Raw genomic sequence first — 22,207 nt, forward strand, 5'->3', positions numbered from 1 at the left:
ACACCTGTACCCTTAGGCTGACTTTTCAGGTTTTCTTTACTGCCATCAGTCGTCACAAAGACCGTTTTGGTGACTTACTACCACTCCCAGCCGCCCTGAGCTCTGCATCGTGCACTGATCCCCCGGCCCCTCTGAAGGCTATTGGGACCCTCCATTCTTTCACTCACTCGGGCCTTCTGAGTGAGTGCATTTCTCCTTTTGCACCTGGGTCCCAGATTATTTAGTCCCTGCACGTGCAAGGGGCTGGTGGGAGCGGTGAGGAGGGTCAGGGAGAGGAAAGGACTGGTGGGAGCTGTGAGGAGGGGCAAGAAGGGGCTGGTGGGAGTGGTGAGGAGGGGCAGGGGGCGGAGGGCAGAGGGGGAGACTGGCTGTGACCAAGCGCATACTTGGAAGCTCAGGTCATCTGGAGTTGACGAGCTCCTCGCCTCTCTCTGGGCCAGCTCACGTGCACCCTCCTCCTTGAAACCTTCCTTGCCCTCTTTTCCCACCACGCTGCAGGCTTCATCCCCCTCCCCACCAGCCACTGGGGTTCCATGTATGCCCCGTGTCTTTCGTGGCACCCCATACCTCACCGGACTCAGAGCTTAGCTCTTGGCGAGCCTCACCTTCCCTCTCTTGCTGCCCACCCCACACTCCCTGAAGGCGAGGATGGTCCCTCATCTGTATCCTCAGCAGCTGGCACAGGGCCTGGGACACGTTGACACTCAGTGATGTTTGTGGAATGCTGCACTTGCTGTTCGGGACTAGTCTGTCATACAAAGCAGAGGACCCAAGGCACAAATCAGCCCTTGGGTTTTCTGTGGCCACTTTGCGGCACTTGAGAGCTTTCCCGGAGGTCGGGAAGCAGGAGGAAGGGGCTGGGCCTGCTCTTACACACCTTGGAATCCAGTGAGACCCTGACCCCGCCAACCCGCAAGGTGCCAGGATTCTAGCTTACTTCAGGGTAGGATCGTGCATGCCCGCAGGGGACCCACACCCACCCCATTGAGCCAGGGGAAGGTGGTGACTGGGGAGGGGAAGACTTATGGCCCTCAACAAGTTATAACAGCGAATGAAATCAGCCTTCGTGGCATTACCCAAGGAAGGGAAAAGCCCCGCCACCAGACCCACTGGCCAGCATGCAGTTCAGGAACTACACTGTACGAACACATGTGACAGAGCCCCACGCGCCCACCTTCGGGGTGCAGTCTGACCTTGACACGGGGCATTAAGTTCGAAAGCGTATCCTTAGTCCCTGATAGTTAAACTCTTTTCTTTTGTGGCCGAGGTGTTCAAATACCGTGAAGGAGTGTGGGCGGCCTCAAAGGAGCCAGAGTGAAACCTGTCAAAGGCCATTAAAGTAAATGGTCAGAGCAAGAGCTTTTCCTAGGCTCTCTGAAGGGATCTGTGGTGTTTCAGTAAAAACACTTGCCTGAGAAGTTTCATCCATTCATTTACCAGGTACTTGTTGACATGTGTTGGGGACCCACCGTCCCGGACACGGAGGAGGAGGTGCGAAGCAGGTGGCTATCCCGTGTGGGAATGTCAGGTGGGATGGGCTGCAGCGACACCTCCTCAAGCGGGCCGCCTAGGTGGAGGAGGGGGCCTGGAGCTTCCTCTCACTTCCTAAGGCCAGCACACCCGCCTGCTCTGGCGGCCACTAGAGGGCGATAGGACACCACCCGCCCGCTCCCGGCCCCGTCAGCTCCCAGGCAGGGTCAGACCCTCTTCCACATTTTCAATGAAAAGACAAATCAAAGCCGAAGGTCCAAGCTTATGAATCACTGACACTTCAAGACTAAAACGATTAGCCTCTTCACATGGGGCTTATAATTATTTGAACAACTGCCTTTGTTTAGCCCCAGTCCTATGGCTAAGGGACTAGGTCAGACAGTATGAAAAGTGGAACAAAATAATATTTTACCCTAGGCTTCTACCAGTATTTGATTTAATCTGGCTTAAGGGAAACCCTGCCGTGGCTCTTTCCTGGAACCACGCCGTCCTTTGCTGTCAGGGACGAGCACGTCCGGCTCTCTTCCAGGAGGGCCCGGCCGCATCTGCACGTGACCCATCATCAGACATTAAGTGAAGTCCTGTCTGACACCCACGAGAGGAAATGTCACCGAAGAAAAGTGGCAAGTGCTTAGTGTGAAAGGGACTGGACCCTGTTTGTGTCCCTGGCATTCATTTTTACTCAAACTAGAGTAAAAGACAGTAAGCCATGCTTCTGGGCCCGGACTTAAGAGGCCCCCCTGGGCTGCTCAGGGCAAGCCCTTGTTCACTCAGGTCCCAATTCACCCCCTCAGTTTGCACACGGGGCTTCACCCAAAGCCAGAGGCTGCTTGATCAAGGTGCCAGACGTAGAACAGGGAACTGCCCAGGATTTGCTCGAATCATTGTCCACAGGTCCAGATTTGGGGCCCTTTCAGGATCACTGGAGTTTGGACTCCTTCTAGTTATAGTCCCCTGTCATCCTTATCATTACTTCCATTTACCGAAATTCCCCGTTTCCTATATTTACAGTCGTAAAACCAAGGTTGTAGGACAGACTGAAAGAGTGAATGACCAGGATAAGAGGGAAAAGTATTCCTGGCCCGCCTGTTGACGTGGGCTTACCTGTTTCAGGATCCCCAGAAACGTGCTTAAAACTTGCAGTTCAGGTCTGTTAGGTTGGGAAACTGCTTTCCTGAGCACCGGGTCTCTGGAAGCATGAGACCTCTCATCAATGCCTGCAAGGTGCGGTAGGGGGCGGGGGGGGGGGGGTGGTGTGCAGCTCAGCTCTGCCTGGGTTGTACCTTGAATTATTGCTCTGGGGGAGAGGACTCTTGCAAAATCCAGTAGCCTGATAAACCAGTTTACCCCAGAGCAATGCCCCAGGAGACAACCACCTGGGTGCCTGTTTTGTACATAGATTAAGGGTTTGGAGATGGCCAGGGAGTATTTATCCCTAGAAACAATCAGACCTACACTCCAGACTGCGGAGTGGAAGATGAGGTCCTTGAGACTGGCATGCTCAGGGCTGGCTGCCCCACCACCAGCCTGTCTAATGGATTTCTGAGTGAGACATCTGCAGTAATATTCAAACGAGGACAGCAAACATTTCTACAACTGATTAGGAGAAGGAAAAATGGAGGCAATAAGCTAGCTCCATTCGGTTTCTGGGGCACCAAAACCGGCGGGGAGAGCAGGCTCCCATGAGGTGAGTGCTGTTCCCACCTGGGCCAATGCTGGGTTCTGGCTCTGTTCGAGTGGATGTTCCACAGCGGCTGTCTCAGGCTCTCCTGGCAGGTTCCTGCCCCTGAGGGCACAAGGGCTCATTGTTACCAGGTCTGTCGAGAAAGAGAAGGCCAATTTTGTCCAAGGCCCCTGCGGCTTACGCAACCCCTCTGGCTGATTTAGCTGGAGCTGAACACTCCTGGCCGGCAGACCCTTCCGGCTCTGGCTGGAGGATGGTCACTTTTCCCCAGGACCTAAATTCCGAACCCCTCCCTTTATTTGGTTCTTCAGGCAAACCAGTGGTTTGTTGTCTGGCCAAAGAACATAGTCGAAGGGGTTGACCTGAACTCCTGCTTTTCTTGTTGGATTGCAGTGTGTACAGTCTATAGATTTTAGTCATGGTCTGAGCGTTACTTCCAACAGGTTTGTGATATTTGCTGAGACTGTGTGCAGCCTTCCCTGATGCCAGGATCTCCCAGAAACATCACGGAAGAGGTTTCCCTACCTTAGAAAGGTCTGATCAATTCACTTGAGCAAAAATACGAGTCAGGAAGAAAATCCCAAGCCTGTAACACAGCTCTGTAGTGGCCAGATTCCAAGCAGTTCTTGCTTCTGGAATCCTTGTAGACAGTAAAGTCCATTTTATCCCAAATCGAATCTGCCTGAAAACTCACGGACCCAGGATCAGGGGTGTTTATTCCTCTGGCCTGTGATGCTGTGGCATTCTGAGGGGCTTCCTGTGTCCTCTAGTGACAACGAAGCTCCCTGTACATGGAGGGTGCAGGCGGATCCTCCGAACCCTGGTGACCTGTGTGCAGCACATAGCTCTTAAGCCAGAAGCCAGGACACAGGCATCGTGGAGTTTACCTGAGAAAAGGTGGACACCAGGGAAGGTGTGGTTCAGCCCACTGGGTAGCAAACCGCTGGTTTGGCCAGGCTGGAGCACGTCTTGAGCTGCTGGCAAGCAAAGGCCATCTCTGCGTGGGGGCAGGCAGGCAGACAGTCGGCTTCCAGTTGGCAAGGGTATGCAGTGAGAGTCCAGGCGCCTGCCGGGGCAGGGGGCCTGCTGAGTGCACAGGGTCCCCGGGACCTGGTTTTCATGTGGAAAGGGCTGTGGGAAGGTTATCGCCAGGCCAAGACTGCAGGGTCCTTAACAGACATGACCTGGGCTCCGCTGCACGTCCCTGCACCTACCGCTGACCTAGGCCTTCCCTTGGCATTGGCCCTCCGTGCCTTCCCCTGAGAAAGCTTGGCAGCGAGCTTCCTCCACAGGAGACCTGGCTGCAGGAACCCAGTCACAGGGCAGGTGTTGACAAGGTGCCAGGAGCTGAGAGCCTAACAGCCGCTCACACCCACCTCCAGGGTGCCCGCTGCCTGCCCTGTCTAAAGGAATAGCCCACCCCCCATACAAAGACTGAGCTTAGCCTGAGTCCACTCATTGCCAGGCCTGCCTTTTGGGGCACTCGGTCTCTCCCTTTTCCATCCTGGGCCTGGCACACACTGGGATGGGCAAGGTCACTGGGGGAGTAGGCAGGTTTTAGCACCCCTGGCCTTCTGATCTTATGCTATTTCAAAAGATCCATTTCTAGACACTTCAGAAGTCAGAAAGTCTGAGTCTTTGCTGGAATTTGTTGGAATGTATTAGTTGCTGGTGTGGGGCTGATGCTGAGCCCGTTATCTTACAAGCCCAGGACTCTTAAGAAGCCAGCAAATACCCTTTCTAGACTGACATTCGGAGGCACAGAGGAGCCTTTCTTTGAATTGTCTTTCCTTTTTCCATCTAATAGATGATATGTAATTTGGATAGAGACATCACTTTATTTTCCATTTTCAAGTTCACATTGGATTATAGCTAATCTTTTGGTAAAAAGGCAGTGCACGTGTATCCTTGGAGGCAGAAAATTCAGAAGACAGTTTCCAGGGCATCTTTTCCAACATGTTCAGTCCGTTCTCCATATCTTTTAACTGGAGCTGTCAGTCTGCTGTGGGGCCCGTCTGCCCACAAGCCGGTGCTGCTGTCGCCTGCCTCCTTCCACACTGTCTGCACAGGGGTCCCATTCAGGGCCCCCACCCAGGACTGTGCGCATGTGCAGCTCAGTACCAGCCATGAGGCACCATTCCAGGAGAACCCAGACCTCTGTATCAGACCCAGACGCAGTCCACTCAGAGAAAACTGTCCCCATCTCCAGGCTAGAATTCCAGAGACTTCCCTCTCCTCATGACCGAGGTCACTCTTCACCAAGTCCCGGCAAGTCTTCTGTCCCGTTCTCTCCGTGCTGTCTCCTCATCTGCTTTAGCATGCACAGCCCCATCCCCTGTGACGCAGGCCTACCTCTGCACATTCATCGGAGGCTGCTCAGCAGAGAATGTATGGCAGGTGCTTATAGCCGACATGAGCCGTGCTTTCCTGTCTGACCTCGGGCGGGGCCCTCCCCAGCCTGCCTTCTACGTCTCTCCCCAGCCTTGTTCTCTGCTGACCTCACGGGCCTCCTCTGCCCGGGCCAGGCCCTCCCCAGCCCTCACAAGCCAGGGCGGCCTCCTGGCAGGGCCGTCGTCATGCCCTGGGTGGGTACCGCCACCCTCTGGGGCTGACATTTTAGGCTTCTGTGTTAATACCACCTCGTTCAGTAAGGGATTCTTATGTACATTTTCTGAGTACACCGTTGTAAGCTTGCGAGCAGGCCCGGACTCCTAACTTCTCTGGCTTCCCCCTGGTCCACAGTCTTCCTGGCTGATGGAGAAGCTGTCACCTGGTGAGGGAGAGTGACTCCCAATAGCAGGGCCACATGACGCTGACTGCCCCTCGTAGAGATCAGAATTTATTGTCAGAGAAGACACACATGCTGCCTTCGGGGACATGACATCACCCACGTTTAGGCTGGGGCCCCCGATAAGGTCTTACAGGCAGAGTTCACAGAGTCCGTACAAAGACCCTTCCAGTGACGCCTCTCTGAATGGCCTCCAGCCTCGGCATTACAGCTCTCACTGGCCCAGGACCCCTCTGTTCATTCTGATCCCCGTGTGTGCGTGCTGTCGTGACTGGGGACTTGTCCAAGAGTGGTGTGGGTCCCGGGGAAGCCCGGGACCTATGGGGTGACAGCCAGCAGAGACTTATCGGGGGCTTGGGCCCCCGGCAGCTGGAGTCCCAGGAGGGCCTCTGAGGGTGGGGCCTGTATCTCATCCACCAAATGCCTAGTGACCCTGGACCAGCCGAGAGTGGGCCCAGTTTTGCACATGGCAGTAGCCTGAGCCCCCACATTGCCCACGTGTCGGGCAGGGAGGCCCCCACTGAGCAGTGAGTGGTTGTCTCTGGTAAGGCTGCTGACCCATCAGCAAGGTCAGGGCACTGCCATCCAGGGCAGCTTCCCGGGGCCACCTCCACCTGCAGGGCTGGCGGGGGGGGGCCCTCAGCGTGGCCACGGTGGGTGGGGACTCCCACCAGGCCCAGGGGACCCCCAAGCCCGCAGGCACCCGGCCCTCCTCGCCTCCCTGGGCCCACCCAGAAATTCATCACACAGTGTGACACAGCCCACTTCCTCCTCCCTGGGTTGTACAGTGATTCCTTTACCCCTTCTTGGGAAATAGCTCTTAAAGTGAACAGCAAGCAAATTGGCCTAATAGTTTTTATCTCTGCTTTCTTTCGATGCATCTAGAATTTTTAAAAAGTGAAAGAGCCACAGGGGGTTTGTACGGACTGAATGTCCCGCCGGGCACATGTCACTTTGGGTTAGCTGAGTGCCTTCTGCAGCCTCGGTCGAGCGCCCACAGCAGCACGTCAGACGGATTAGGCGCGCACATTCACTCCTGCGGAGCACAGGCCAGCGGGGGTGGGGGTGACGGGCGTCTGGCTGTGACTGTCCCCAGAGCCAGGGCCAGGGCCAGCCGGCAGCCGGACGCCCCGTGCTCTCTCTCAGTCTTCTCCCCGAGTAGGCTCCGAGTGGCGTCCCCTTGTGTGGCAGCGGCCTTGGCTTTGTCTCTGTTCACACTCAGCCTGGGCCCAGTAACGGTGTCACAGAGGAATCACGCCTACACTGCTCTTAGGGTTTCCGGACCAACGTGGCATCCTCTGGCCTGGCCCTCGGTGGTAAATGACTCACAGGGCTCTTTCTGGAACAATTCCCTGCCTCCCATAGACCTACTGGGGCCAGTCCTGGTCTTCGTGGGACATCCCCCTCCTTGACTGGTGACCTGGTCTCTCACCCTGCCCTGCCGACTTAAAAAGACCGGCCCCCTGGGGCGCCTGGGTGGCTCAGTCAGTTGAGTGTCCGCCTCTTAATTTCGGCTCAGGTCATGATCCCAGGGTCATGGGACTAAGCCCCGCGTCGGACTCTGCGTTCCGTTTGAGATTCTCTCTCTCTCCCCGCTCTGCCCTTCCCCCGCTCGCATACACTCTCTAAAAATAAAATAAAACACAGGACTGGCTCCCAACCTCCCCCTTGGGTGGGGCCCGTGAGGCGGACAGAAGCCCCCACAGGGTGGTGCTCCCGTGGGCAGCACCCCAAGCCACCAGCCACGCTCCCCACATGGACGCTTTGGGCCTGCCCGGTGCTTCCTGGGTGCATCCGTGTACGTGGCTCGGCAACGCCCGGTGCAGGCAGGTCCCCACCTGCCGGGCCCCGGCTCAGGTGTCCACGCTTCCCAACAGGGCCTGATGCACTCCAGCGGCCCTGTGGGCCGGCACCGGCAGCTGGTCCTGGTCCTGGAGGGGGAGCTCTACCTCATCCCCTTCGCCCTCCTGAAGGGAAGCTCCTCCAACGAGTACCTGTACGAGCGCTTCGCCCTCATCGCCGTGCCGTCCATCCGCTCCCTCAGCCCGCAGGCCAAGGTAAGCCTCGTGCCCGCCGCGGTGCCTCGTGGTGGGGTGGGCGCCCGGAGGATGGTCTTCCTGGCCAGCCTGGGCTCCTGGGAGTTAGGGTGTGATACCTTCACAATGTTAATGTTGTTGTTTGCGGCCCGGTAGGTTGCCCTGGGAGTAGATCCGTCCGGAGGTCGGGGGGCAGCCCTCCTGACCCCTGACCGTCCTTTGCTGTCCCAGGAAGCCGTGATGTGTGTCATTTCTCTCCAGATGTCTTTGCCTTGACATCAAGGTTGGGAGCTACTCGGAGGCACCGGGTCAGGCCCGAGGCCAGGCTGAGTATCTGAGGAACGTGGTTTCCCCCAGCGCCCCCGACCTCATGCTGACCGGGCGCTGAGTCTGCCCACGGCGGAGGGGCCGCAGACAGGGCTGGCGGACACATGAGATTACCGTCAAGTGGAAATGGGTCTCACAGGCCAACGAAAGAACTGAGCACAAACGAGGTGGCTTTCAGGGGACAGACAGGGATTTGGGTCTCATTCCGCACAAGAGTCAGTGTGAGAAGCGATGTCCACAAAAATCAAGAGGGCGACAGTAGGCCATCCATAGAGTCATGGGTCTCACCCCACAGCCACCCTCCGCCCGCCCGCCTGATGGGAGAGCCTTCCAGCCAACCCTGATCCTCTTCCCCTTCTCCAAACCCGCAGACCCTCACGGCCCCCGACCCGCCAGGCACGCACTCTGGTGGCCCAGCTGCCCTGCCCAGTCTTCAAACTTGAAAATGGCCTCAAGTGCTGGCGCTCTCAGAGCCCCACAGAGCCGGCTCAGACGGGGCCCCTCCTAGTGGGAGAAAGTGGCTCGTTTAGGAACCCAAACCCCACGCCCTGGGTGTGGACAGCCCCCTTGGGATCTGCCTTCGCCCCTGTTGACCTTGGTCATTGACATGGTTCAAACCAGGTCAGCTTCTGCCTCGTGGGGCTTGGGACACCTTAGTTGTTTGACCGTTTTCGGTGGCTGGATTGTAACCTTCTCACGGAACAGAATTAGTTCGAAGTGAAAGAAATTATTTCCTCTGAGTATTTTGTGTGGCCGTGGCCGACTCTGAACCCCAGATGCGAAGGGAGCTGGCCCCGTTGGACACTGTCACGCACGGAGGGCCTCTCGCTGCACCTGCTGCCAGAGGCACCCTGAGGGGCAGAGGCGGCCCATGTTGAGAGAGCTTCGTGCTGATGACAACAGTGAGCTGGCTGTTTGCCACCGTAGCCAGGAAGAGGGAGAGGCCCGTCTCCTGCCTGACGCCCGGCAGGCGCTTCTCCTGCCGAGTCCGAGGTATCCACCTAGTGGAGCCACCAGCAAGTTATTCTGAAATAACTTGATACTTGATGTTTCCCCCACAGCATCGAAAGGCACCTCTGGGGGGCAACCAGAACTTCGCTGGACTTTGTGTGGTTTTATTTTATTTTTTTAATTTTTTTAACGTTTATTTACTTTTGAGACAGAGAGAGACAGAGCATGAACAGGGGAGGGGCAGAGAGAGAGGGAGACACAGGATCCGAAACAGGCTCCAGGCTCTGAGCTGTCAGCACAGATCCCAACACGGGGCTCGAACTCACAGACAGTGAGATCATGACCTGAGCCGAAGTCAGACGCCCAACCGACCGAGCCACCCAGACGCCCCTGTGCGATTTTATAATTCAGTGATGTTTCTATTTTGCAGCACAGGGAGCAGAGGCCAGCCGTGATCTCTCCAGTACAGAGTGTGTTAAGTTAGCCCTGGCTCCGCCGAGACTGACTTGCCTTTGGTCACTCCCAGAGCCCTGACTCCTGGGGAATGAGTGTCCCCCTTATTTCAGGGCCCGCAGGGAGGTCTGCGGGAGTGAGACGCGTGGGGCAGGCGGGCACCACATGCCCTCACCTCCTGCCCCTGGCCCCCCAGGGCTTCACAAATGGGAGAGGCCCTTTCTCCCATCCGGTCCCAACTGTCAAGAGCTTGTCACATGGAGAATCACTGTGTGATTCTCCGTGAGATGAGCACCCGGGTCTAAAAGGTGTGGAACGTTTGAGTGAACGAGGTCAGTGGGGGAACAGGTGCAGCTGAGCTGGGCCTAGCCCTGCACTGCCCGGAAGCCTGCGGCTGAGCCGGCTGCCGCCACCGGGGCAGTGGGCCACCGTCTGACGGGTGGCCCGCTGGTCTGTCTTCCCTCCCTAGTCTCACCTGAGGAAGAACCCGCCCACGTCCTCCAGCTCCACGTCCATGGCGGCCGTGGTTGGTAACCCGAAGCTCCCGCCGGCGGTGATGGACAGGTGGCTGTGGGGGCCGATGCCGTCGGCTGAGGAGGAAGCCTACATGGTGTCAGAGCTGCTGGGCTGCCAGCCCCTGGTGGGCAGCGTGGCCACCAAGGAGAGGGTCATGAGCGCCCTGACCCAGGCCGAGTGCGTCCACTTCGCCACCCACATCTCTTGGAAACTGTCGGCCTTGGTCCTCACCCCCGGCGCTGACGGGAACCCGGCTGGCGGCAAGAGCTCCTTCGGCCACCCCTACACGATCCCCGAGTCCCTGCGGGTGCAGGACGACGCCAGCGACGGGGACAGCATCTCGGACTGCCCGCCCCTGCAGGAGCTGCTGCTCACGGCCGCCGACGTCCTGGACCTGCGGCTTCCCGTGAAGCTGGTGGTCCTCGGCTCCTCTCAGGAGTCCCACAGCAAGGTCACGGCGGACGGGGTCGTCGCGCTGACGCGGGCCTTCCTGGCTGCCGGCGCGCAGTGTGTCCTCGTGTCCCTGTGGCCCGTGCCTGTGGCCGCTTCCAAGATGTTTCTCCACGCCCTCTACTCATCCCTGCTGAACGGCCTGAAAGCCAGCGCTGCCCTGGGGGAGGCCATGAAGGCGGTGCAGAGCAGCAAGGCCTTCTCGCACCCATCCAACTGGGCAGGTAGGAGCACGGGCCGCTGGCGGACCCCGGGGCTCGGTCCTCACGGCCAGCCCCGGGCTGGGGGTGAGGAGGGCAGCGCGGGGCCCCGAGGAGGCACAGGGAGAGGGCGGTGTTTGCGGAGACTCTGGCCTTCTGCCAAGTCAGTCATTTACCCCCACGGTGTTAAAGTGGTCTTTTTGACGAGGGAGCCGCAGAATAGTTTGCCATTGGAGCGTGAGGGTCGACCTTTCCTGACACGTACGTGTATGCTGGACGACCCATTTTATGACACCTTCACGTGAAGTCCCTTGAGGGACTGTAGGAAAGAGCCGTGTGGTAGAAGGACCCTGGGTTTGGTCATCGGGAGACCTGGGCTTGACCTAGCCCCACGCCTGGGCTCTGTGACCAGAGCCTCACCCTTCCTGGAGCTCAGCGCCCTCACTGGTCACAAGAGGGTGAGAACTCCTCGTCCGTGTGTGGACCGTCTGAGGGGGCGGGTTCAGTGTCTGTGCCACGTGTGCTACGACAGCACGTGCTCTGGGCGGGCCTGCCATGGGCTCGGAGGTCTGGGAGTGAGGGGACAGTGTCGTCTGTGACGTCTGGTCACAGGTGGGACAGGGGCTGACCTGGGGACCCTCCCGTGCAGGAAGCCCTCCCCGACAGACTGCCAGCACGAAGAGTCCGCCCCCCCGCCCCCCAGCCTCACCCAGCAAGGGCCACGTCGCTGACGCACCCCACGATGTGTCAGCCTGTGGCTGTCTCTCAGGGGCGGCCCCTGCACCTCCCAGGACACTCCAGAGCAAAGGCCAAGTTCCCATCAGTGCCGTAGCAATGGGACCGACCTGTAAACAGAGTGTCTTAGTCTCGAGAAACAGAAATGCCAAACACACCCCTTTCAAACATTTATATTTCGTTTTAATCCACATATACGTTTAAAAACCAGGAACAAGATGGCTTTCGCCTCACCCTTCCTCTCCAAATAAGTCGGGTTTGTGTCTGCTGACAGGGGTGGTGCCATCTTGCAAAGGAGGGGAGGCCCGAGGCGGAGCCGGGGGCCCGCACCCCGGCAGCGGCGAGGGCCAGCGGTGGTGCCCGGCCACCGAGCCGTGTTGTTCAGAAATGGAAACATTTGCTTGCTTCACGCAGCGGCACAGCCGTAGCGTTTTGCTAAAAGGCGTTTGGAAAGAACAGGACAGAATCTACCGTTTCCTCATGCAGCTGAAGTTCCGCGAGGGGAGGGCCGGGGGCCGGGCTGTGTTGTTCAACTGCTTCCCCACCGGGAGATGCGGCAAGCAGGGCCGGTGGCGGCAGCCCCATGACGGCTGGCGGCACTGACGTCTGCTTTTGTGTGCTCCCCACAGAGGGGCTTGGGCCCCCGTGCTTGGCGCTTCTTCCTGACAGGACCCTGCGCCTCTCTGGGGGATCCCTCCCCCGATCTTCCCAACGTGTTTATGGATGTGGCGTCTTTGTCCTTGTTTTAGCGTTGGACAACACACGTCACCGCTCAGTGCTGGGGACAGCGGTGTCTGAATGGTGCTGCCCTGCTCACCTTAAAAACAGCCCTGCCTCCTTCGCGCCCTTGGAAATCCCCTTTTCTCCATTATCTGGGGGCAGCTTGGTCCTCAGCTTGCTTGGTGGCTTGAGGAGACCCCTCCGTCCCTCCCCCAGGCACTGCGTGGGTCCCCCCACCCCGGCTGCCTGCTCGTTCCTACGGCTAGAGAAGGGTGCCTCCTGCCCCGCGGCTGGTGGCCCCGTCCCCGGGCATGTTCCAGACAGACACAGGGGTGTCTCCGGTGTTCCTGGGGATGGTGGCCAAGCCAGGGAAGGGGTCCCGGGGGCCCGGCCCGTCAGCCCAGGGACCCCCACGGCCTCTTCTGCCCTCACTTCCTGTGCAGCAGGAGGACGGAGGCACTTCCCCGAGTGCCCACCACTCCCCGAGCAGCGAAACAGTATCAGTTCCTAAAAGGGAGGGGACAGAAAGGCACCTTAGGGTCCCCCGGTGAGTTAGACATCCCCGCCGTCAGTCCTTCCGCTTTGCCGCGCGGGCCCCTCTTGGCCCGGGCGGCTGTGAGGTACCGAGGGGAGGGCGGGCTCAGAGACGCCCTCCTTGGTTCTCTGCAGGGTTCCTGCTCATCGGGAGCGACGTTAAGCTCAACAGCCCCTCGTCGCTCATCGGCCAGGCCCTCACGGAGATCCTCCAGCACCCGGAGCGCGCACGGGACGCCCTGCGAGTGCTGCTGCACCTGGTAAGCGCCTCACCCAGGCTCCCGGGGGCAGACGCCCTCGAGAGGAGGGGAGGCTGTGGCGTTTCCCTGGCACCGGGGGACACGAGCAGGTGGAGGGGGCACCGTCCCCTCAACCGGTTGAGCCAATTGGTCGAGCGGCAGGCACGACCCGTGTCCTGGGCACGGCTGTGGCAGTCTTTGCCGAGGTCCTGGGGCCCATGTCGCGGCTGCTTCTGGGCCATGTGGCTTTGGGCAACTCGCCTGGCTCGCTGAGCCTCAGTTTCCCCATCCGGAAGGGGGGATAAAACTGAATTTTTCAAGGTCATCAGGAGGATTAGAGAACAGGTGAGTAGCTGGAACAGAGTAGGGTCCTAGTGGCTGAGAGGTGGTATTTTAGAGTCAAACGGCACGGGCCTTCCCTGAAATTTGGTTGGAGGAAGAGTCCAGCGCTGACCCTGCATTTGGCCAATCCCAGCCTCTGTGGGGCCGGCGCAAGGGTATAGACAGAGGCCCCACATCAGCGTCCACACATTTAAAAGTTATACATCGGGCCAAGAAGCAGTGACACGACATCCCTTCCGCTCTCCCACTTGGTAACCTGGAAGGCGGCTTCTAACAATTTAGAACCGTCAGCCTCCATGGAGCCCTGCAAAGGGAAGACCGGCCCCACCCCAGCCCGAGGGGTCCGCGTGGGTGGACAGTCCATGCCACATCCACGCTCTTTCCAGACCCGATGCAAACAGCTGCCCGCTGCCACCCCAGAGGACAGAGGTGCACACGCCGTGGCTCTGTCCAAGCTCGAGAGAGAGGACGTGGGGCCCTGGGATCCACACAGGCCCTGGGAGCAGGCTGGCGGCTTTGAGCAGGGAGCTTACTTTGGGGGCCGGGTTCCGGTGGGCACGTCCGCTCAGCTGGGCATGCTTATTGCCCCCATGGGCCCGGGGCCCGGGCGGGGCGCTCAGTGCGATCCTGGTGGTAGGTCGGTCCTGTACGTTTCCTGAGCTCAGGGTCTGCCTGACATCAGTGTGTGGCCAGGTAGGAAGGAGGTCACCTGCAAACCCCAGGCGGCCCACGGGCCAGACTTGAGGCAGCCCACACCGCCTGCTCCAGGGTAGCTGAGCTCACTGCTCTGAGAATTTGGGGAGACTCTCCTGGCTGATTTGGACCTGTGCCTGGAAACCGCACAGAGTGATTCGGCTGCTTGGCTTAGGACCTTCTCCGGCCCCGTCACTGCCCCCACCCCCGAGTCCCCTCCTTCCTTGCTGCGGTCCCCAAGCTGCTTTTCTGAGAGAACCGAAGTGCCCTCTCTACCCCTTTGGCTTTCTTCTCCCAGACCAGGCTTGGAGCCAGAGCCAGGTCTCTCTGCTCCCCACTCAGCCCTGCCTCAGGCACATTTAAGGGCTGTCTCTTCTTTCTTGGCTTCGTTTCCCAGGGTGAGTACAGGGGCCATGGGTCAAGTTCACCAGCCCTTGCCTCCTAACTACCCTGGGTACCCCCTGGGCCCCAGTGGGCAGCATGTCTCCAAGCCAGCTGGTTGTCCCGCCCAGGAACACTCCTGTCCTGCCTGTGAGGTCAGTTCCCAGCATCCCAGGGTCGTACTGTGAGAAAATTCTCAGGTGACATCCTGGACGGCTCTTCTGCCCCTCCAGTGATGGCACACGTGCCCCGGGGCACACAGGATCTCTGGAGGGACGGAGCTTTCCCCTAAGGAGAGAAACCTGCGGGGAGGCCAGAGGCTGTGGGAGGTGCTCACGGGGAGAGCGGACTCAGTAGTGACTGGACACACTGAGTCCAGCGTGTGCCAGGCATGGCTTCGGCCCTGGCGGGTGGGAGGGGGACCTGAGGTGGAAGGGGAGGCATAGGTTCTAGAGGTCACTGCCGAGGGACGAAGGGGGAGTCAGGGGCACGGGGAAGAAGGGCGCCGCCAGCCAGAGCCCCGCGATGGGGACCACTTGCTGTGTGTGAGGTGTGTGGGCCAGCGAAGAGGGTTCGGGGGCCTGAAGGTTTGTCCTAGTGGTGGGGCACCGCTACACGGTTTGAGGCAGGCCTGAGAGCGGGTTTTAGATGAGTCACTTGAGGGTCTGTGGGGGAGAGCCAGGAGCAGAAGAGTGGGCTCGGGAGGGGCCAGAATTCTTCCGAGTCTCCCGGCCCTCGTTGGCGTGGACCGGAACCTTCTTTCCCTTCGTGCCCTCCCCTGCGAGAAGCCGGGCTGCTGCCGCAGTGTCAGGATCCCCAGGCCTGGGCGCCCAGGGGGCAGCAGGCAGCCGCGTACTGGCTTCACGCCTTAGGCTTTGTGTGTCCCCAGAGCCACCAGGAGAGAAACCAGGGCTGGCCCCTGCCCCTGCCCGGAGTGGCGCTTCACTCCCCGTCGCCCTTGCAGGTGGAGAAGTCCCTGCAGCGCATCCAGAACGGGCAGCGCAACGCCATGTACACGTCCCAGCAGAGCGTGGAGAACAAAGTGGGCGGCATCCCCGGCTGGCAGGCCCTCCTCACCGCCGTGGGCTTCCGGCTGGACCCCCCTGCCAGCGGCCTGCCCGCAGCGGTCTTCTTCCCGACCTCCGACCCGGGTGACCGGCTCCAGCATTGCAGCAGCACGATCCAGTCCCTGCTGGGTGAGCCTCACGGTCCCTGCATTCATAGGGATGCTGGCTCTCACAGCTGGAAAGGAGCGAGTGTCCCAAAACATGGCAGGGTCGCAGACACAGACCTCTCCTCACGTGGAGGAGATCTGAAATAGCAAAGCATTCTCTGCCCCAGCAGGGCACGGCCCTGGCTCTGCCTCTTCCTGGAGTCACATGGAGGAAGTCTGGGCGGACAGTAGCTGCCTTAATATTTCATTGGCAGCTCCGGATCTGACAGAGCTGTGTGGCCAAACCCCAGCATCAAGCAGGCTGCAGGCGCTCAGGGCTGACTTTTGTGTATCACTCAGAGGAGGTGATGCTGCCTGAGCCAGGGCTGGGATCCCAGGAATGTGACCACACACCTGGAGGATTGCAGCAGGGGCAGGACTGGCCTTTCTCTGAGCCCCTTCTCTCCTTTCTCAAGTCAGACATAGACTCACATGCCTGGCTGTCCCACGCTTTTGAAAATGCCACCGACGCAGAGTGTCTCAGGCTCTTAGCCTGGGGAGGGCTGTGAGTGCAGAGGCTCTTCTGGGTAACACGCACCTTCTTCTTGGTTTAGGTCTGCCCAACCCTGCCCTCCAAGCCCTCTGCAAGCTCATCACTGCCTCGGAGACTGGCGAGCAGCTCATCAGCCGGGTGAGTTGAGCTAGCTAGGGCGGCTGAGCCCAGGCCTGAGGGCCGTGCCAAGCTGGAAAGATGGGGTGATTTGGCCCTAAATAGGAATCTGCAAGTAACACTGTCTTTTGCTTTTTTCAGCCTTTGGGATTAGAAAGAAAAGGCGAGGGCTGAGGGTGAAACGGCCCCCCAGGCATGTGCATGCACAGGGGGTAGATGCTTGTGCTGTCCTCTCTGGGCACTGGGTTCCGAGAGCAGTAAGGCATCAAGGATGCCTAAGGGGCCCCTGTCCCCTGCAGTCTCAGGCCATTTCCTGAACTATTCAGTGGCCTCCTGCACCTTGTCATCCCCGACCGCCAGCTTTTTCTGCTGACAAGTGTTAGAGCCACATTCTCTCAGCCAGCAGGTGTAGGGCTAGCCTGCCAGGTCCACAACAGGTGTCCAGATCAGAGTACAACCCTGCCTGAAACAAAGTAGCCACAGCCGTGAACACAAAGTCAACTCTAATGCAAGATATTGGTTAGCAGGTTTTTTAAAATGTGCTTTCTTTGAAGGGAACGTAGATCTAATTCAGCAATCAGGAAGAGTCTAACTCTCGGTATCATGTAGGCCCTTCCCAACTTGTCCTCAGAGCTCCTGACCTTCCTACTGCCAGTGAGGGTCTGGAACAAGGGGAGGAAGTGACATGGTGAACCCCAGGGTGACCACTGTGTGTGGGAGGGCTTCCAGATGGTATAGCGACCATGAATTACACAGGACAGTTGTCTCTGGTCATCTTGTAGTGTAATAATTTGAAAAAACAATATATATTATTTATCAGCTTTCATATTAGATGTTAATGTTTCTGTGCAGAAATAAAGCTGTTCTGTCTAGGATTAACCTCTGAAAATCTGAGTGCCTGGAGCCCCCCACCTACCTGGGGTTGTTTCCAGCCCAGATCTGGAACACTGTAGCTCAATGACATGGCCCCTTCTTTAGTTCCTGCTCACTCTGCAGTAAGTGTGTTACATCTCCTTTTTGGAGAGAATCAGGAAGGCACTTCTAGAACATCCTGAACCCAGGAGGGCTGGAAGCCTGTGCTCTACAAGAAAGAGAACTCTAGAATTACATCTGCAGGGCAAGGCCGAGTCCCAAAACCCAGCTGCTTGATTTCTTGCTTTGGGTGGCATCACAGGGACTTTCTGCCTCCTATCCCGCTGGGCCCCAGGCACCATGTCCGGGGCTGCCCCCCATGGCCAGCAGACGGTGGATATTTCTTGAGTCACTCTGGAACCACAGACGTTTCTAGAGTGGCCTATACATGGCCTGTGCACCCCCTCCCCCCGCCTCCCACCCAAGTCCTGCCTGCTCTGCTCCTCTCCTGGCAAGGAAGGGCAGGGCCTGGCTACCCCTGACCGCGTCTGGCCTGGTGTGGCTGTTTGTTTTCCTGTGTGTCCCTGCTGACTCTCGCTCCTCTCCCCTCCCGGTCAGAGCCGCGGGCCTGGTGTGGCGCTTCCTAAAGCAGTAAGCAGCTCGTGTTGCATAACAACCTGTGCTTGAGTCTAAACTCTCTTCTTTCTCTCTCTTTTTCTTTCTTTTTCTTATAATCTGCTGGCCGAAGGCTGTTAAAAATATGGTTGGAATGGTGAGTAACTACTTTAAGTAGCAACTGTTGTCAGGTGAGCCCCTGCACCCGCCACCCCCGCGTCCCCCGGGCCCGCTGTGAGCTCAGGCGCACGTGCTGTGGGAGCCCCGTGCACCTGCCCACGCGCGCCCCGGGCTGGGCTGACCCCGGCCGCTGGCCACCACCTCGCGTGACTGCCCTCTTCCTCTGCTCTGGCTCCCCCTTTCCTGCTCCACCCTTCTTGTGTTCTTGATTTGACCTCTCAAGCTCCACCAGAACAGCAGGGGCGGAAGTGACTTTAAGTGACCCTGACCCGAGTCGCCACGGGCACTCGAATAGGTCGTGTGGGTTCTTCTGTGAGCGCTAAGGCTCTAGAACATACCTTCACCATGTAACTCGAGATCATCAAGAGGGTTCTAATAAAGACTAACGAGGGGGCCGGCCAGTCCTACAACCCACCCCTCTTCTAGCCCCCGAACCCCAGCACCAGTGCGCGGAGGGAAGAGGTGCGTCTGCCCTGACCTGTGACCCCACCCCCCTCCCCTGAGCCTCCCCAGAGGAGCCAAGACGGTAGGCGTGAGGTGCCATACAAGGAACTTCCAGTGCTGGGCACGTGTGAGGTCATTAGGGATGACAGCACCAGGTGACGCAGAAGTGATACAGGGGACAAATCGTAGGCGGGCTGGAGGGGACAGAGGCGCTGGGAAGGCGCGGGGCTAACCTGTTCTTGTCCCTCAGCTCCACCAGGTGCTTGTTCAGCTGCAGGCGGGCGAGAAGGAGCAGGACTTCGCCTCGGCCCCCATCCAGGTGTCCATCAGCGTCCAGCTGTGGCGGCTCCCGGGCTGTCATGAGTTCCTGGCGGCTCTAGGTAGGACGGGGCACCCTTCGCCCACGTCTTCACTCCTGTTTTTTAAAACCCTGTTTCTCCCAGTTTCTATTGGGGAAGGCTGGTAGATTCTTAGGGGTCTTTGTGTTTTCTTAGCTGTTTTGTTATGTAAAGATGGTTCAAAGATTCCAGCACTTTAGCCCAGTTTCCAAACAGCCCTCCAGCCTGGTTCCATCTCCCCTACCTACCTTTTGGTCTCATCTCTCATTTCTAGGCATCATCTTAATATAAACGCGCTAGCTTTCAGCACCATTAGGGATCAAGCCATGATTAAAAGCTAAAGAAAACAAAGTCACAAAATAAGGGTTTTAGGGTCGGTCTCTATCCTACTGTTGAAACTCCGTTAGATTTGTTAGATTTGGTGCTGGGGACCTAGAACTGCACGCACCAGGATTCCTGTGCACCCAGATGCTTTCTGTTCCTTTTGTGACACTGTAACATGGTGAGGCAGCTTGACATCATTGCTCCTTTACTAGATGTGTTTCTGGATACGAAAACCACAAGAGGCTGCAGGCTGCTCTCCTGTCCCACTTAAGTGCCTGTGTGATTTGCCCGGGAGCCATTCCCTCCACCAGCTTCTCTGCGAACGCCTGGGTCCTGTGAGGCAAGGTGCTAGGCTCTGGGGGTGCGGCACTGAGCAGAGGACCGTGCGCTCCTGGAGTTGTCAGCCTCGTGGGCAGATATGGTAGACACTTGGCCTAAGGGGAGCACCTTAGGTCACAGGCAGAAGCATTAGGGTCCTAGCGATGGCTGCAAGGGTAGGAGGCAGGGAGGCAGGTGGGTGTCTTCAGGGGGAAAGACCCAGGCAGAGGGAAGAGCCATCGGTGAGCATATGTGTGAGGCACCCATGCTGGTGCAGGAGGCACAGGGACAGATGAGGCCACGGGAAGGCCTTTGTCTGAACCTGAGGGAGTGGGGGTTCCGGAGGATGACACAGCTTTGAGTCACTGTCACGGGGACCAGGCCATCCGACATGGCAGAGCAGCCAGTCCTTAGGCAGTTTTCTTCTGCTTGTGAAACCTGGATATTCAGCATAAGGCCTCATTTATAACCCATTTTGCAGGTGACCTTTCCCGGCCCGCCTCAACTTAGGGCTGGCTCCATTTGCTTTTTTTGTTTTTTAATTATTATTTTTAATGTTTATTTATTTTGAGAGAGAGAGAGGGAGAGACAGAATCCCAAGCAGGCTCCATGCTCTCAGCACAGAGCCCGACGCAGGGCTCGATCTCACGAAGGGTGAGATCATGACCTGAGCCAAAATCAAGAGTCGGATGCTTAACCAACTGAGCCACCCAGGCGCCCCTGGCTCTGTTTGCTTTTAATGGGGGAACCCCCAAAGCCCCATAGGGACTCTGAATCTCTATAAGTCAATGCTCTGACATCCTTTATGATTTGTACTCTTTCTGTGGACTTAAAGCACAGTCTTCTTGGTATAAACATAACAAATTAATATCTAAGTAAATATAGTCAGTAGCAGTTAGCCAGGTCCACACTCAGGAGGAATCTCGTTTGACCTCTAGGACAGGCCTGTCCCTGGAGCAGTGACACAGGACCCAGGTGAGGGAAGACGGAGCCAAGACCTTTCTCTATAAAGGAAAAGCTGTCTTCCTCATGCAGGGCCCACACCTCCTCCCTTCAGTGTGGGTCTGACAGCCAGCCCTTCTCACTGGTGAACTGGATATTTCCAAGTGGATTGTTAGCTCTCCTCGGTGTTGGGAATTGTGGGTAATTTCCTACTTCCTGGCACTTTCCAAATCCACTGATATTCAAGGGGCGACCCAGTGTGCCTGGACTGGGACCGGAGGAGGAAAAGTCTCTGCAGGCTGGGCATCTGGACAAGTGACTCCCTCACTCTTGAGGGCTCTGAGGCACTGGGTGCCCTCTTTCCAGCCCTCAGCACCCAGCAGGAGCCATCACAACCCATCACAGGGCTGTTGGCTATTTACTTCAGTGCTGTTGGAGGAACCAAGTCACATCGTTCTGCTAGAAGTAGAGGTTTCTAACCAAAATCTTACATTTAATATGAATTAGTTATTCGCCCTGAAATACTGAGTTCTCGGAGACCTTCCTGCTGCTTCCAGGGACTGTTTATTTCTGAGTCCAGAGGGGAAAATGTCTCAGAGCAACCGGAAGGCCGAGGTAGCTCCTCGAGTGAACCGAATTCCCAGAGGAATTAGCGCCAGACCCGTATCAGAACCCTGGAGTAAGAATGAAAACGTAGACACCCTTCTGCTTTGGCGAACACTCGGCCATGACATGCACAGCATGCAGGCTATGGCAGATTGTACGTCAGAGGAGGGAAGGGCCCGGGATCACAGGTGCCTGCCCCATGGGCCGTCGGCACCAAGCGCTTCTGCGGTTGCAGGCGGCTCTCAGTGATCCGCTGCGGGAGGCTGGACGCGGACGTTGGGTGCTGAGGGCTCCGCGGGCCCTACATCCTGTCTGTGCACACAGCCTTTGGCCACGGCGTCTGCGTTTGGCTCCTTCTTCCCATGTGCCTCCCAGGGAGAAGTGCGCCAGGTGCCTTTGGGAGGTCTCTAATAAGTCTCCGTGCGCTGGTGGCAGCTCGGTAGCTCGCCTCCTGCTCGGGCGGCTCCTGCCCTTTGCTGTGCCCGCTCCACGTCTCAGTAGAGCCGTTGGTGTCAGGGAGCAGTCCCCCTGGACTTCAGCAGAACAAACAGCGCAGTCCCAGTGGGGTGGCTCGGCCCAGAAAGCAGACGCTCCATCGTCAGGCGCGCTCGTTTCCACGCCCTTGGTGGCAGACGCTGAGCACGTGTGAAGACACCGTCGGGGCCCTTAAGAAGCCTCCACCTTCCCGGGCACCAGCTTTAAGTGTTGGACCCCGGGCCGAATGGAGTGGCCGGTTTTTGTCCCTCTTCAAGTCTTTTTTCAGTGCACGGTTCTTGGAAGGAATGAGCCCGACTGATTGGGACCAGGGGCTCTCGGGAACACAGCTGAGGGTGGGAAAGCTGCCGGTGCTCCAGGACGGGCAGGAGGGAGGGAGCCAGGCCTCCAGGTGCACACTCTGCACTCGAGGGGGCCCCGCACCGGCACCCGGGGCCACCCCAGGCTGGGCGCTTGCTGAGGGGCCCGCGGGGCTTCCCGTGAGACCGTCCAAGGAGCCCCGCGGCTCTCAGCCTTTTCCAGACGTGGACTCTTCCCTACGGAAGCAGATGTTTACATTCTTTGCTCCCCTAGGGTTCGATCTCTGTGAAGTGGGTCAGGAGGAAGTAATCCTGAAAACCGGGAAACAAGCCAACCGGCGAACCGTGCACTTTGCCCTGCAGTCTCTGCTCGCGCTCTTCGGTAAGCGCCTCTCCCCCGCCGCCCCCTCCATGCTGCCCCCCGCGCGCCT

At 58.2% G+C, this 22,207-nt stretch overlaps 1 protein-coding gene across 4 annotated transcripts in view; it reads left to right on the forward strand.

The window, feature by feature from the left end:
- The window catches only part of TTC28 (tetratricopeptide repeat domain 28), a 636,432-nt gene that overhangs the window by 607,609 nt on the left and 6,616 nt on the right, over window positions 1-22,207 (forward strand). For 2 of the 4 annotated variants that reach the window (XM_043558040.1, XM_043558042.1), the window contains 8 exons: window positions 7,841-8,020; window positions 10,200-10,920; window positions 13,021-13,145; window positions 15,505-15,736; window positions 16,308-16,384; window positions 17,964-17,987; window positions 18,705-18,834; window positions 22,051-22,158. In XM_043558040.1, coding sequence (XP_043413975.1) covers window positions 7,841-8,020; window positions 10,200-10,920; window positions 13,021-13,145; window positions 15,505-15,736; window positions 16,308-16,384; window positions 17,964-17,987; window positions 18,705-18,834; window positions 22,051-22,158 — 1,597 coding nt within the window. The remainder of the gene's footprint in view (window positions 1-7,840; window positions 8,021-10,199; window positions 10,921-13,020; window positions 13,146-15,504; window positions 15,737-16,307; window positions 16,385-17,963; window positions 17,988-18,704; window positions 18,835-22,050; window positions 22,159-22,207) is intronic. The other 2 variants (XM_043558041.1, XM_043558043.1) reach the window with 1 other exon arrangement.

This window comes from Prionailurus bengalensis, chromosome D3, assembly GCF_016509475.1.
Source record: "Prionailurus bengalensis isolate Pbe53 chromosome D3, Fcat_Pben_1.1_paternal_pri, whole genome shotgun sequence".
Classification (NCBI taxonomy): Eukaryota; Metazoa; Chordata; class Mammalia; order Carnivora; family Felidae; genus Prionailurus; species Prionailurus bengalensis.